Here is a 16,071-nt window from a genome sequence, read left to right as displayed (position 1 = left end):
GATTTGTATATTGAGCTGGGTCTAGGGCTTGGCCCAGCTCAATATACAAATCAGATCTTACCCATAAATCACGCTGTTGCCAATCTTTTAGAATCTAAAATCGAAAGGTTTATTCATAAAAACGAAAAAGATAGAGATGAGAGTTAGAATTGGTTAAATGGAATCAATTACATACAGTAATGGCAAAGTTCTTGGTTCAGGCTTGTAGCAGTGATGGAATAAACTGCAGGCTCAAAGCAAGTCTCTGGAGTAGATCCCCAGCTGGGATGGGTCATTCAGTTTGTAGTAAGGTTCCTCCAGAGGTCAGACGCAGGATTGAAGACAAGATGGAGGGGTTTTCAGGGCTTTTTATATTCTCTACCCGTGGCAGGCCCCCTTTTGTTCTTACTGTGGAAAAATCACAGCAGCAAGATGGAGTCTGGAGTCACATGGGCAAGTCACATGCCCATGCAGGACTCAGTTTGCAGGCCAACGCCATTGTTTACATGTTAGTTTGAACAGTCCCAGGAAAGCTCAGATGTGGATTGGCGTCTCCCAAAGTTCATTGTCTGTTAAGTGTTTCTTGATTGGGCGCTTACTGAGAATAGCCCTTTCTTAAGAAGCTGACCAAATGCTTCACTGAGGCTACTTAGAATCTAAACACATTGAGATACAAGTACATAGCCAATATCCATAACTTCAGCTACAAAAATGACACACACACACACACACACACCCACACACCCCATTATAACCAGCAAATCATAACCTTTTCATAGACACCTCATACGACAAACTTGGTACAATATTTGCTGCAAATATATGAAAAATAAACAATACAGGAAATTTGAGGCGTCAGTTATTGGTCATTGGGGGTAGCATACAGAGTATAGGGGGGATGTTAGTGTTTTGGGGTTGGGCAGCACACATAGTATATACAAAGCAACAGAGGGTCCTGTGGCACCTTTGAGACTAACAGAAGTACTGGGAGCATAAGCTTTCGTGGGTAAGAACCTCACTTCTTCAGACGCAAGTGATCTGAAGAAGTGCATCTGAAGAAGTGAGGTTCTTACCCACGAAAGCTTATGCTCCCAGTACTTCTGTTAGTCTCAAAGGTGCCACAGGACCCTCTGTTGCTTTTTACAGATTCAGACTAACACGGCTACCCCTCGGATACTTGACATAGTATATACAGAATGCAATGTCCCCAATGAGGGTGGGGTAACCGGTGGGCGGGATCAGGAAACAGCCGATAAGCGGTGAGGGTCTTTCACCCATACAGGAAGTAGAGGCAGTCATGGGTATAAGTAAGTGGGCTGGGTAATGGGGATGCGGTGACCCTCCCGTGGTGGGATTCAGTTAGGTTCGGTGGGTTCAGGGCTCAGGGGATATTATACACACACACACACACACACACACACACACACGGTCGCAGTTTGTCAATAATGTCACAGAGGGGTCTCAGCATGGGGCAAGGGCCAGGCACTCCAGCCCCATCGCTGCTGCAAGGGGTCACCTGCTCGGACTCAGCTAGTCCCCCTCCCGCTTGTGCCCCTGTCCCGCAGGCGGCCTGGCCGTGAACCAGGAGGAGCGGCTCGTGAACTACCTCTTCGTGGAGAAGGGCTACAACAAGGAGCTGCGGCCCGTCACCAACAAGGACGACAGCGTCAACGTGGACTTGGGCCTGACGCTCTCCAACCTCGTCTCTCTGGTGAGCTGGCAGGCTCCTCGAGGGGCCTCCCGCCGCTCGGCTCACCAGATCCCGGGCCTGCCCCGGCCCGTGAGATCCTTAGAGCCCCTCCAGCTCGGGTGCGTTCTCAGCCCTGCAGGTCATTGGTTGGGAGGGGCTGATTGCGCCCACATGGCTGCTTTGGAGCCAGTTTGGGGAAGAACACAACGCACGTCCACCAGGGCTGAAATTCACCAGGGCTTTCTGCCCCTCCAGGGGCTCAGCGTGGCCTCTCTTTAAAGCCGAAGAGAGACCCGAGGCAGTTATTGAGTGCCTGGCCCAGCCCCTCCCAGGCCCAAGGCCCCTCGGCTCAGAAGGAGTTAGCTTGGGTTCCGATCTCAAGGCTCCTTGGGTTTGCATCGGCACCACAGGTGCCAAACATGCCTTTCCCAAGCGATTGTTGACTCCGCTGGCGCCCAGCGGCGGGGCCGGGGCCCATGCTGCGTCTCATTTCTGCTTGGTATCCTTCCAGAAAGAGGCCGACGAGACCCTCACCACTAACGTGTGGATTGATCACGTAAGTCAACCCCCTGCTGGGTTCTGAGTCCCCGGGGCCCGCCCACGTGGGGAGGGATTTCTCTGGGTGGGCCCCCAGTGCCAAAAGCCAACCCGCCGCCCAGTGCTCTGGGCATGTCATGTGATGCCTCCTCTCGCCAGGCCCCCTGGCGCCAAGACCCGGTGCTGCGGCACCCTGCCTCAGTTTCCCTTTTAGGAACTCCGGTCAGTTCCCGCTGTGGAGGTGATGGCCCTCCAGCCACGCCACATTAGTGAGTTCCACCCCTTCCAGGGGATCCCAGTCCAGCTGGGAGTGGCCCCTCGCCCATCTCCTCTGTGCCGGCAGCAAAGTTCTTCCAGCTAAAGCAGAACTTCAAACAGTGCTCTTCCTTCTCAGGGGAGCAGGTGCCCACATCCGGTGCTGCTGCACCCTGCCCTTCATTCCATCACTGTGCCAGCTGAGGGCAGCTGGGCCAGGCTCTGTTCCTTGGCCTCTCCGCAGAGCCTGCCGGCCCGGGGAGGGGAGATCCGGAGCACACTGGGGTATGGGAGGGGGTCCAGCCGCTGGGTGGAGGGTCCGTCCTGGACGCATGGTTTCCCGCAGAGCTGGACAGATTACAGGTTGCAGTGGAACAAGTCGGAGTTTGGTGGCCTGCAGATCCTTCGCCTGCCCCCGGATATGCTGTGGCTGCCCGAGATCGTCTTGGAGAACAAGTGAGTCCTGGCCTGGCTTTTCCCAGAGGACCCAGCCCATGGCACTGTCTTCGGGCCCTTGGCGAGATCATCACAGACCCGCAGCTGGCAGAGCGAGGGCTCGGAGTGGGGGTCCCTCGCCCTGCGCCCGCCCACGAGGTAGCTCTGAGCCGTGGGGGCTGTGCCCAGCCCAGCTCTGGGATGGTTCCAAGTGGGTCGGGGAATCTGGCAGTGGGTGCCCAGCACCCAGATCTCGAATGCCCTGGCACTCGAATTCCTGCCCCAAGCAGGTGCCATCACCCTAGGGACAGCCGTGTCCGTGCTGGGGTGCCCAGAATTCTGATCACAGATCCTACCCCACGGTGCAGGGGTCAAAGCCCCCCTTGGGCTTTCCCACACACTGGTCCTGGGTGCCAGAGTCCCCCCGTGACTCCTAGGGGCACAGAGTTTTCCCCACTAGCCTAGAGACCGTCAGGGCTCCCCCGGCCATGCTGAGTTCCCCGTCAGCCCCGCTCGCGTCTCTGTTTGTGCAGCAACGACGGCTTCTTCCAGATCGCCTACTACTGCAACGTGCTGGTGTACGACTCCGGCTTCGTATACTGGCTGCCGCCCGCCATCTTCCACAGCGCCTGCCCCATCAATGTCAACTTCTTCCCCTTCGACTGGCAGAACTGCAGCCTCAAGTTCAGGTGAGGGGCTCACCCCGCCAGCTGGAGGCCCAGCCCAGCCCCAGTGCCCACCACCAGGCCATGCCCAAAGAGCCAGAACCCTTTGAAGTCAATGGAAAGATGCCCATTAAAGTCACCCTGGCACTGTATCCTGGGCCGGATCAAACACCCATGGGGCAGCTTCCTGTTGGTCTCCCTGGGTTTTGGATCAGCTGTGAGGATACTGCCCGTGGGAGCCAGTTGAAGTCACTCAATTAGGGTGAACTGCAAACAGAACAGGGCAGCGTAGTGAAGTGAGACGCACCAGTGCGGCGCCTCCTGCTGGTCGTCCTGGGAATTAGCTCTTCACCTCCGGAGGGAGTGCCGGTGTCTTGCCTGCCGCTGGCCCAGTGTCCCTCCTGGACCCCAGTGCCCCTGTATCTCAGGGTTCTGCCCCCAGCAGTACCCCCTTACTTTGGGTCTCCCCTCCCAGGGGAACCCCCACCCTCAACCCTCTATCCCCACCTTGCCTCAGTGGCGACTGCCAGTCATCACATAGCCCCCGCTCCCTGGGGCAGACTGCAGTCTGTAAACCACTGTAAACCTGGCAAGGGGGGTTTGAACCAGCTGCCTAACCCCAGGCCACACCTCTGCAGCCCCACTACCTTTGTAGGCCTTGCACAAGGCCAGCAGCCTGGGGAGTTACCAGGCTGGAGCTCCCCAGCTCCTCTTGCCTCTCCCCAGCCCTACTCTACTCAGATCCCCTTCTCTCCCAGGCAGCCAGATCCCTCTCTCTCTACAGCTAAACAGAGACTAACTCAGCCCCTAGCTCACAGCCCTTTTATAGGGCCAGCCGTGGCCTGATTGGGGTGTGGCCCCAGCTGTGGCTGCTTCCCCAATCAGCCTGGCCTTTCACAGGAGTGGAGTTGCTGCCCCGCTACAGGCAGACAAACCCCAAAAGCTGGTGGATATCCCAATACTTAGATTTACCAAGCCAGCCCCAACCAGCTCCTGTATTACCTCACTGGTTACTCAGAAGTCCAGACAACGGAGTTCCCTTAAAGTGCCCAGCCTCAGGCCTCCGTCCAGACACACACGTCAGATAGGATGATGATTACTGAAAATCTTATCTCATCATATTAAAGAAAAGGTTCTTCTGATTCCAAAGGACCAGCCACACACCCAGGTCAATTCAAAACTTAGATCTAATCCCAAATACATGCTTATAGCCAATCCTTATTAACTAAATTAAAATTTATTAAAAAAGAAAAGAGAGAGAGTGTTGGTTAAAAGATCAATATACAGACAGACTTGAATTCGATTCTGGAGGTTCAGATACATAGCAGAGATGAGCTTGTAGTTGCCAAAAGTCCTTTTAAAAATAGTCCATAGGTTATAGTCCAATGTCCATATTCAGGGTGACTTCAGTCGATGACTGGGGATCTCAATCCTTGTAGCTTAAGGTTTCCCCCTCTTGAAACCCAAAGCAGATCTGAGATGAAGGAGGATCATGTCCCAGGGTTTTTGTATATTTCCAGCAGCCTTTTGGCCTGAGAAAACAATAGGCTTTAACTTTCCTTCTCCTAAACATCCTGGCAATTAGCACAGGGTAATTTTAAACAGTTCAGATCCAGGTTACCACAACCTTTAAAGAGACATAGAGACAATAATACTATTTCCCTCAAGTATCTTCCTAAATGTTAATATTCCTTTTTTTGATCTTTGAATCAAAACCATAGTAATAGACAAGACTTGTTTGCTTACATCCCAAGACCTGAGCAAACAGCTCCCCTTCTACCTCTAACAACCCGGCTGCATTTCAAAGCTCTATTCATTTACAGATCTTCCTAACTAGTCTTTAAAGTTTGGCCCCGGGTCAGGTCAGTCTGGGAGGTAATTAACTCTTTCTGGCCCTGTCACCTTCCAATGAGAGATTATATCACACTCATAACGTCACATCAGCTTCCCCATGACAACCGGGGCAGCCGTTGAGCGCGAGGCCTTGGCCGGGGTGCACCACTCAAGGGGAGTTCCCATCCTCACTGGCAGTATGAGACACGGGGGGGTGCGGTGGAGCGAGGGGGAGAGAAGCCACCCCTCACCCGTCTCTTGTCGGGCCCAGCTCCCTCCGCTACAACGCCAAGGAGATCACCATGAACCTGAAGCAGGAACCTGACGGAATGCTCAACAAAAACTACCTGGTGGAATGGATCACCCTCGACCTGGAGGCCTTCACAGGTAAAGCACGTCCCTGCCCCCCCGCTGGGCAGAGCCAGGGGCTGGCATGCTGGGGGCCGGTGACCTGGGTAGTTTGCCCGGGGCAGGGCAGTGCCCAGGAGGAGGCGGCTTTATTCTGAGGCTGTCTCCTCATGGGAGGAAACGAGGGGGCTCCAGGGGCAGAGAGGTCTCCCCTGGGTGGAGAGGGGCTAGGCTGGGCCCACGGACGTCCCCCTGGTGGAGTAGAGCATGGGCCACTGGGGCACCGAGATACCGGGACCAAAAGGCACGGCAGGGCCAGTCCCATGTCCCAGGGCGCCGGGGGGGGATGTCGGGTGGGGGCAAGGGCCGGCAGCGGCCCAGCAATGCACCTCCTCCCTGCCCACCCCGCTCCCACAGAGAATGGTGAGTGGGAGATCGTCCACAAACCGGCCCGCAAGAACATCGACAGGAGCGTCTCGCCCGAGAGCAGCAAGTACCAGGACATCACCTTCTACCTCATCATCAAGCGGAAGCCGCTCTTCTACATCATCAACATTGTCTTGCCCTGCATCCTCATCGCCTTCATGGCCATCTTCGTCTTCTACCTGCCAGCCGAAAGTGAGTGCGGGGTCCCCCGTCCCACCCCCAGGGAGTATGGGGTCCCCCATCCCACCCCCCTAGAGTACGGGGTCCCCATCCCACCCCCACGGAGTGCAGGCCTTCCCCATCCCACCCCCACAGAGTACGGGGTCCTCAGCCCCCAGTGAGTAGTCCCCCATCCCACCCCCAGTGAGACTCCCACCCCAAGGGAGTACAGGGTCCCCCCCAGTGAATATGGGGACTACCATCCCACCCCCAGTGAGTGCAGGGCCCCCACCCCAAGGGAGTACACGGTCCCTCCAACAGTGAGTACACGGACCCCCATCCCACCCCCACTGAGTGCAGGATCCCGACCCCCCCACAGTGAGTACAGGGTCTCCCCCAACCATGAGTACCCAGCCGGGCAGGGAGAGACCCCCCACCCCCCAATACTGACAGTGGGGATTTGGCGAGCCCCCCCCCACCTGTGCTGGGCCACCTGCCCCCTTTGTGCCTCCGGGTTCAGGTTCCTCCCCAGTGGAGCTGCTGTTCCCTTGACCAAAGCTCCCCCATGAGGTGGCTGGAAACGCCCAGGCCTGGGTTGTGTCAGGAAGGGATCAGAGCTGGCACCCCGGGTGGCATGGGGTTCGTGAGTCGGGGGCAGTTCCTGGGGGGGCTCCCTCTCCTTGGATCCCCTCTTTCCCTAGGGGTCTTCCCACTGGGCTGGGGGGGGGGGGCAGAGGGGGTGTTACTCTGAGCTCTGTCTGTTCTCCAGGTGGGGAGAAGATGACTCTGGCTATCTCCGTTCTGCTGGCCCAGTCTGTCTTCCTGCTGCTGATCTCCCAGCGTCTGCCAGCCACCTCCCTCGCCATCCCCCTCATTGGCAAGTGAGTCTCCATGGGTTGCCCCACGTGCCCCACCCCTGGGGATGGTGGGAGGGGGACGCTGGGTGTCCTATGATCTGGTGGGGGTGGCTGGTTCCTGCTGGGAAGGTCTCGGAGTGTTTCCCCCACCCAGCAGACGCACTCTCGGTGAAGGAGACCCTTTGCGTCGCTGGTCCATGGGCCCTCCTCTGGCAGGGGGCCCGGGCCCTGCTGCCCACGGAGGGAAGCCAGGCTGCCCCCACTCTCTGCCCCTGCAGGTACCTGCTCTTCATCATGCTGCTGGTGACTGCGGTGGTGGGGACCTGCGTGATTGTGCTGAACATCCACTTCCGGACGCCCAGCACCCACGTCATGTCCAGCTGGATCAAAGAGGTGAGCAGGGGAGCTGGGCACTGGGGTCTCTGCCTGGGCTCAGTGCCTGGCAGGGAGAATGCCCGGCTTCCTCCGTCAGCCCATCACCCCATCTCCATGCCCCTACGCCTTGGGGTGACTGGCTGCTCCCTCGGCTCGTGCTGGGGCCCCTGGAGCCCAACCATGATGTCCAGCTGCAGCTCCAGAATCCGCTGGCAAGATCCCCGGGCCTGGGAGCGAGGGGCATGGAAAAGGCCGGGGCACCGCAGGAACAGGGCACCAGACAAAGCAGCCAGCCCCACTGGTGCTGCGCAGACCAAGCGGCGGGCGCCGGGGCAGATTCACATCAGTGCAGAGGCCCAAGCCCCCCGAACGTTCGGGAATCACATCACCGGGCATTCTCCCGTTCAGGCCTGGCAATGCCCACAGCTGCTGAGTGATGCTGCCACCCAGTGGCATGACAGTTCCCATGCAGCCCCGGTACAATGGCTGTCTCCAGCTAGGCCTGACCAGCGCCAGCCCCTTCCCTCCAGGCGTCACCCCGGCCCCCCTAGGGCCTGGCACAGGGGCACCACACCTGGCTCCCAGCCCAGCTAGGGGCGACAGGCCAGCCCAGCTCCTGCAGGCTCGGCCGAGGGGAGAACGGCTGCCTGGGAGCGCCCCCCAAAGGCCGGGCTGCAGTAACGCACCTGCAGGAGGGTGGGAAGCGTCCAGCCGGCTCTGGAGCCCCCGCTGCCCCTAGACGCACCCAGCACTGGCCTCTCCCCCTCCCCAGCTCTTCCTGGAGACGCTGCCGCGCCTGCTGCACATGTCCAGGCCAGCGGAGAGCGAGCCAGACCCCCGCGCCGGCCTGCTGATCCGGCGCAGCAGCTCCGTGGGCTACATGGCCAAGGCGGAGGAGTACTTCGCCATCAAGTCCCGCAGCGAGCTCATGTTCGAGAAGCAGTCGGAGCGGCACGGGCTGGCCAGCCGCGTCACCCCCTCCCGTGAGCGCCCCGCGGCCGGGGGATGGGGCGGGCACCACAGGGCTCTCCCAACGGGCGCACTGGCTCCTTTAGTGCCCGGGGAAAGGCGGGTCCCAGCAGGGCAAGGCCGCAAGAGAACTGGGATGTACAGCCCAAGGCAGCAGGCACCCAAAGAGGACAGAAGGGAGAGCTCCACGCGTCCCAGGCTGGGACCCCAGCCCACACCCCACACCCAAGGGCAAGACCCTGCCCACTCCCTGAGCCACAGAACAGGACCCGGCTGCCCCCCCCTCCCCCCCGAGCCCCACACTCTGGAATGGGATCCAGTCCCACCCCCTCAACCGAGTCCTGGCTGGGACCCCAGCTGCCCCAAACCCAATGCCCAAGGACGGGAACCTGGCCCTCCCTCCCCCAAGCCCTGGGACAAGACCTCAGCCCCACTGAGCCCACGCCCCAGGATGAGTCCCCGACCCCTCCCTCATGCCAGGACCCTGGGCCTGCCCCCTGAGCCCCATCCCCCGAGCCCCGTGTCCCAGGTCAGGACCCTGGCCCCACACATGAAGCCAGCAAACTGGTACCACCCCTCACAGCGTCTCCTTCCCCTCCTGCCCGCTGGCAGGGCCCAAGCCCCTGGGCATGGCTGACACGCAGGAGCTGCTGTACAGCGAGGTGAAGCCGGCCATCGACGGCGCCAACTTCATCATCAAGCACACGCGGGACAAGAACGACTACAACGAGGTGGGTGTGCCCGGGCGGGCAGCAGCCCAGAGCCCAGCCCCACAGCCCCGGGGTGCCCAGTGGGAACGGGGCTGCCTCACTGGCCAGTCCCAGCAACGCCCTCCCAGTCAGACCCACGCAGCAAGATGGAGGTGCCCGTTGGGGGCCAGAACGCCCCCAGGCCCCACAGTGGGTTATAACTGGCCCCTTGCTGGGAACCTCAGCCGGGCACAAGAGACCGAGTGGGGCAGGAAGCCTGAACTCCCATCCCTTCAGGCTGGGGCTAGTTCTGTTGGTGGGTGCCGGGTGAGTGCGGTGCCAGGGGGAGCAGGGTGCCAGGGGAGTGATGCATTGGGGGTGCAGGGTGCTACAGGGAGTGTCGTGTTGGGGAAGCAGGGTGCTGGGGGAGCAGGGTGCCAGGGGAGCAGGGCGCTGGGGGAGCCTAGGCCGTCTCTGCTATGTGAATAGGGGGCTCCTGGCCATGACTCGTTCACCTTCCCCAGACTCACCCCAGTTAATAATCTCTGCCCCCCTTCACATGCTCTGCCCCACCCCTGTCTGTTTCTCCCCGGCCCTGTGTCCCATCCCCCCTCCCCTCCGGTGGCCTGTGTGGGGGTCCCCCCGCCCCAGGAGAAGGATAACTGGAACCGCGTTGCCCGGACGGTCGACCGCCTCTGCCTCTTCCTGGTGACCCCGGTGATGATCCTCGGGACCCTGGGGATCTTCCTGACGGGAATCTACAACGAACCCCCTGAGCTGCCCTTCGCCGGGGACCCCTTTGACTACAGCATGGAGCACAGGCACTTCGTCTAGGGGCCATGGCTCCCTGCCCCTGCTGGGCTGCCCTGCCCAGCCCTCTGCCCGCGGGGTGCCAGGCCCCTCCCCGGCGCTCTGGCGTGTTGGTGACCTCGGCTGTTCTTGTCTCATTCTTGGTGCTCGAATAAACTCCACGGTTCTCAGCCAGCGGCTGCAGGGAGTGCATGGCAGGGAGTCGCCGTCCCAAGCCCGGGCCGGTCTCCCCTCTTCCCCCCTTCTCTTCCACTGGCCCCCACCCCGGCCAGCCTCCCCTCCCACTGGCCAGCACCCCGCGCAAGGCCCTGTCGCCCCATCTCCACTCCCCTCCCATTGGCCAGCACCCCGCGCTAGGTCCTGTCTCCCCTCCCCTCCCGCTGGGTGGTGGATAACACCTGTGTAACCTCCCCGGCTGGCTTGGGAAAGATTTTGAGCAGCTGGGAAGAAGGTGAAGCTGGTGCCATGTGACCAGCCAGCAAGTGCTACAGGCCACGGGCCAAGAGCCCCTGGGTTAGCTCATCACGGGCAGGGTCAATCTCAGGGACACGTTCCATTATTGGCTGTTCTAAGCCCCCGGGCTACCAGCCCTTGCCTCAGACGTGAGGGAGCCTTGGCTCTTCCGGGGGACAATTCCCAGCCAAATCCATCCCCCAGTCCAGTCGGGGTGTGACAACACTCCCAGCCCTGCCCTGGGGACGATTCCCAGCCGGCTGGATCCATCCCCCGGCATGGCCCTCCCTCTCCCTCCTTGGGCTTTGTACCTGTCCGTTCCATGCAGTGTTCCCATGCCCTCCACCTGGGCACTCAGCCTTTCCCAGCTGATCTAGACAATGGACACCTGAGCCCTTCTTTGCAAATCAGCCCCTGCGTTTGTCTCACCCTTCCCTGGCCTCTGTCTGCTGGGGAGCGCCCCAAGCTGAGCGTAGCAGCCCAGCCAGGGTCTGCGGGTACGTGTGGAGCACCATGGCACCTACATCGACCCTGGATCCTAGGTAGGGATCAAACCCAGCACCTCTGGCAGCAGGCCCCTTGGTGCTGCATGGGGAGTCATTCCAGCCAGCGGGTTGGCCTCACGGGTGCTGATGCCACGTGTTCCCAGTAGCCCCACCCTGCCCAGGGGGAAACGGTCCCCCCGCATCGGCGCCTTTCCCCCAGGGCACGCCAGACCTTGGTGCTCACCCGGCCTCCCTTCGTTGCACTTAGCGGCCCGGGGACAAGGGAAGTCCACGGGACGGGGGGGGGGTCTCGTTATCATAGCAATGACCCCAGCGGGGCAGGAGTGTGCTGGGCACGGCTGCCCCGAGCTGCTCTGTGAGGAGATGGCGCGGGTGGAAGGTGCCATGCGGACAGTGCTGGAGCGTGAGATCTCCCCAGGGAGCAGGGCCAGCTGCCCACAGCAGCCCCTGCCAACCTGCCCTGCCCTCTGTGGCCCAGTCAGTCCATGGCCTCCATGCTGACACTGCCCAGGTGGGGGGCAGTTAGCGTTGATTGCCCCTCGCCTGCCAGTCACGGGGCTGAGACCCACAAACTCATTCCACACAGAGGCCACCCAGCCGCCCTGGGGTAGGGAGAATGATGGGTGCCCCCCTCCCCGCGCAGCGCCCGGCTAAGCCCAGCCTTCCACAGCCCCTGACCGTCCTCCCAAGGACCCCGAGCAGAGCCCCTCCTGGGGGCGCCAGCACTAAGCCAGCGGGATCGGTGCCATCTCCCCAGGGCCCTGCGCTGGTGGAAGCCCCTTGGCCTGGCTGGTGGAAGCCCCTTGGCCCCCTAGAGCCCGGCGTCAGTGTGACGTTATTGACATAAACTGGGACCATATAGATCATTGTTGCAACCAAAGTCCTGTAGTGGCACCCAAATCTTGTATAAAGGGGGTCAAATGGGGTGTCTAGGACAAGGTTATGGTTTACTGGTTATGATTATGCTGTCTATATGTGTGTATCAGTTTTGTAGTCGAAGTTATGAATATTGGCTCTATACTGTCTGTATGGCAAACTTATGCTATGCTTCTGGGTGACATCCCAGACAAGCTGAGATTAGCTCTGCCTAGCCTGCTTGATGGCCCATTAAGGACCATCAGCTATACAATGGACCCATTGAGAGAAGGCGGATACGCCTTGTAACTCAGCAAAGTATGCAGGGACTAGCCCATGTGACTCCAGACTCCATGTTGCTGTAATTTAAGAACAAAGAGGTGTTCTTACACCTGGAAAAGGCTATATAAGGCTGATGCCTGATCTCCATCTTGTCTTCGATCCTGCTTCTTACCTCTGGAGGAACTTTGCTACAAGCTGAAGCTTTGAACAAAGGACTGAGGACCCATCCCAGCGGGGGATGTATTCCAGAGACTTGATTTGAACCTGCAGTTTATTCCATCGCTGCTGCAAGCCTGAACCAAGAACTTTGCCATTACTGTATGTAATTGATTCCATTTAACCAATTCTAACTCTCATCTCTATCTTTTTCCTTTTATGAATAAACCTTTAGATTTTAGATTCTAAGGGATTGGCAACAGCGTGATTTGTGGGTAAGATCTGATTTGTATATTGACCTGGATCTGGGGCTTGGTCCTTTGGGATCAGGAGAACCTTTTTCTTTTACTGGGGTATTGGTTTTCATAACCATTTGTCCCCATAACGAGTGGTACTGGTGGTAATACTGGGAAACTGGAGTATCTAAGGAGATTGCTTGTGAGACTTGCAGTTAGCCAGTGGGGTGAGACTGAAGTCCTCTTAGTCTGGCTGGTTTGGTTTGCCTTAGAGGTGGAAAAAACCCCAGCCTTGGGCTGTAACTGCCCTGTTTGAGCAATTTGTCCTGAGTTGGCACTCTCAGTTGGGTTCCGCCAGAACCGCATTGTCACAGTCAGGCCCAGCCCTGACCTCACTTGCCCACTGGCGTGGGGCAGACACGGGGCACTAGGTCCTGCCATGGGGAGTGCCGGGGAGCCCGCTGAGCCAGGCTGGGGCCTGCCTATGGGTATTGTTAACTCAGGCTCCATGGCGGGCAGGGGAGCGAGGCCAGTGGGTCAGGTGTGAAGCGGGGGCGAGGGGGAGGGGGCAGTGCGCGGCAGGGAGGCTGGGAGGGGGCAGGCCCTAGGTGAAGCGGGGACCAGTGCACAGCAGGAGCAAGGGTCAGGCAGCGGCTGGGGAAGGGGGATCAGTGCAGGGGGAGGGAGCCAGGCCCTACTTGAACGGGGCGGGCACAGTGTGGGGGAGGGAGGCTGGGGGGTGAGGCAGCAGCAGGTGAAGGGGGGGCAGGCCGGCCAGGGTGGGGGGTGTCAGATGGGAAATGCTGGGAATCTCGTGTCTCAGGACAGCTGATGCTGCTCACGTCGCCCATACCAAGGACTCAGGCAAGCCTGGTATGTGACCCCCAGACAGGCTGGTCACAGGACAGCTGGGGCTGGGGGCTCATCCCTGAGATGCCAGCCCAGCCCTGAAGAGGAGTCTCCCCCTAGCCCTGTTCCCGGCTGACATGGTCCCGTACTGCGGGGGGCGTGAGGAGGCCTCGCCCCAGCCCAATACACAGGTGCTGGCTAGAACATCCGTTGCAACCTCTCACCTGGTGCAAGCTGCATCTCAGCCTTGGTGCAGCCCAGAGCTAGTTAACCCCGCAGCTGCTGGATCCAACACTGGGCGAAAGCTCCAGGCGGTGTCGAGTCCCCCGAGCGGTGGGAAACCGGGATCGGACCCCACGTCACCTGCAGGGCCCGATCCATTTCTCCGGCCGGCGCTGCAGCGACTGAGCTGCCAAGGCAGAGCCCGCTGCCGGGCCGAAGCCTTCCCTGGCCTGGGCTACTCCAGCCTTCTCCGTGGGCGGCGGGAGGGCAAGGGCAGCGTTTGGCCCGTGGGGGATGGGAGCCCACCGTGACACGAGCAGCTTGGACGCTGAGCGGACCCACCCTGGGGGGCCACTCAGCAGAGTCAGCGGCCCTTAAAGACACTCGTGAAACCAGCGCTCCCCGGTGCACACTGCCCAGGCAGTGGGAGCGCCAGGGGCATTACCCAGGCCCACACTCTGCCAGTGTGTCTCCAGCATGCTGGCCATGGGGCCTCGGTGTCAGAAACCTGTGTGGCTAGCATGCCCCCAGTGGGAGGGGCGGGGGCAGGGGAGTGAGGCCGTGGCGTGATTTCCCCATGGCAGCTGGTTCCATGCCCCAGATGCTGGGTGTGAGGAAGGTGGGCATTCCGGTAATAGCTTTATGAGCCAGATGTGTGCCTCAGTTTCCCTATGCGCTCGGTACCGTCACACACAGAATGGGAACGAGGGCTGGCAGAACGTCCCGGGGCCCCTTGGCGGCGCTGTCGAGAGCTGAACAGAGCCAGCATGTGTGAGTGGTGGATCCAGAGCCCCAGTGACTGAACATTAACGACCGGGGCAGTCGAGAGCAGACGGCTTCCTCCAGCACCGCGGGGAGGCCGAGTGAGGAGGCCAAGGAAGGTTTCAGAGTAACAGCCGTGTTAGTCTGTATCCGCAAAAAGAAGAACAGGAGTACTTGTGGCACCTTAGAGACTAACAAATTTATTAGAGCATAAGCTTTCGTGGACTACAGCCCACTTCTTCGGATGCATATAGAATGGAACATATAATGAGGAGATATATATACACACATACAGAGAGCATAAACAGGTGGGAGTTGTCTTACCAACTCTGAGAGGCCAATTAATTAAGAGAAAAAAAACTTTTGAAGTGATAATCAAGCTAGCCGAGTACAGACAGTGTGATAAGAAGTGTGAGAGTACTTACAAGGGGAGATAGAGTCAACGTTTGTAATGGCTCAGCCATTCCCAGTCCTTATTCAAACCGGAGTTGATTGTGTCTAGTTTGCATATCAATTCTAGCTCACCAGTCTCTCTTTGGAGTCTGTTTTTGAAGTTTTTCTGTTGTAATATAGCCACCCGCAGGTCTGTCACTGAATGACCAGACAGGTTAAAGTGTTCTCCCACTGGTTGTTGCTGGGACCACGCATAGACAGGGGCAGCGAGAGGGAAGATGGCCCCTCGAGGATCAGGGCCTGGGGAAGCCATCGCTCGTAGCGCTCTGGACTTTCCCTTGCTAACCGAAGGACTTTCTCTCGACTCCCTCGTGTTGGAAGGGCTGCCCTGCGTCCCTGCGTGGCTCCTCTCTCGGTGAGGAACAGGGATCGCGGGAGCCCAAAGGGTCAGAGTCATTGAGGCCTTGGGGAGCCGTGTGGCCCGCAGATTGGGGCAGGGGGGAGCTGGCATGCGGAGACCAGGGCCTAGCTGAGTCCCTATCAATCCATGACTCCATGCGCGTGTGAGACCCCCCACCCCAGTGAAAAGGGGGGCAGAGGTGCCACACCCGGCCAGGGAGGGGACCTCAGTCGGGGACAAAGCCATGCAGAGACTGGGTAAGGTTGGTAGCACCCGAGCTGTGGGCTAAGGGGGTCATGTATCCCCACAGGGCAACACTGCCTTCCTCTGGCACCTTCACGTGGGGGATCTCAAAGCATTTGACAGGCATTAAAGGTGGGGAGGAGGGAAAGCTCATCCTCTGTTCAGAGCTGGAGAAACTCAGGCCCAGGGAGGGGGAATGATTCACCCAAGCTCCCGCAACAACTCCATGGCAGAGGTGGGAAGAAAACCCAGGTCTCTGGCGTCCCAGTCCCCAGCTCTAACCACCAAACCAGAAGCTCTGGGCTGGCAGGCTCCCAGGGTCCTGATGGGGCAGCATCAGCCTCCCATGGCGTCTTTCCCACCTCAGACATAACCCGGCCCTGTGGAACCGTGGTTGGGGGGAGCCGTCCCCAAGCCGTGGCCTGGGGCCTGATCCTGTGTGGGGCCCAGCTCCAGGCTAGGGAATGTCCTGGATTCACAGGGTCTGGGCTATGCCCCAGGCACATACAGGCCCCTGGGAGATCCCCTTTAGCACCCAAGGGGCTTCTCTTTTCCATGCGGCCTCCACGCCTCTGGACTTGGGCCTTCAGGCTCCAGCAGCGTCTGTTCCCCTCTGTGAGCTTTGACCATCGGGTCCGACTAAGGTGGAGGCCGGTTCCGAGGCTCTTTACCCCTACAGGGAGCAGC

The 16,071-nt window shown here is 59.5% G+C and overlaps 1 protein-coding gene across 1 annotated transcript; it reads left to right on the top strand.

Moving 5' to 3' along the window:
• Window positions 1-1,276: 1,276 nt before the first annotated feature.
• On the top strand, window positions 1,277-10,181 carry CHRND (cholinergic receptor nicotinic delta subunit). Its single transcript, XM_034780539.1, has 12 exons — window positions 1,277-1,286; window positions 1,545-1,690; window positions 2,181-2,225; window positions 2,808-2,917; window positions 3,430-3,585; window positions 5,666-5,781; window positions 6,160-6,360; window positions 7,097-7,208; window positions 7,463-7,577; window positions 8,332-8,542; window positions 9,141-9,259; window positions 9,869-10,181. The coding sequence occupies exons 1-12, from the start codon at window positions 1,277-1,279 to the stop codon at window positions 10,049-10,051; spliced, it is 1,524 nt and encodes a 507-aa protein (XP_034636430.1). The 3' UTR covers window positions 10,052-10,181.
• Window positions 10,182-16,071: the final 5,890 nt, after the last annotated feature.

This window comes from Trachemys scripta, chromosome 9 (genome assembly GCF_013100865.1).
Source record: "Trachemys scripta elegans isolate TJP31775 chromosome 9, CAS_Tse_1.0, whole genome shotgun sequence".
Lineage (NCBI taxonomy): Eukaryota > Metazoa > Chordata > Testudines > Emydidae > Trachemys > Trachemys scripta.
This window is presented reverse-complemented; position numbering and strand designations above follow the sequence as displayed.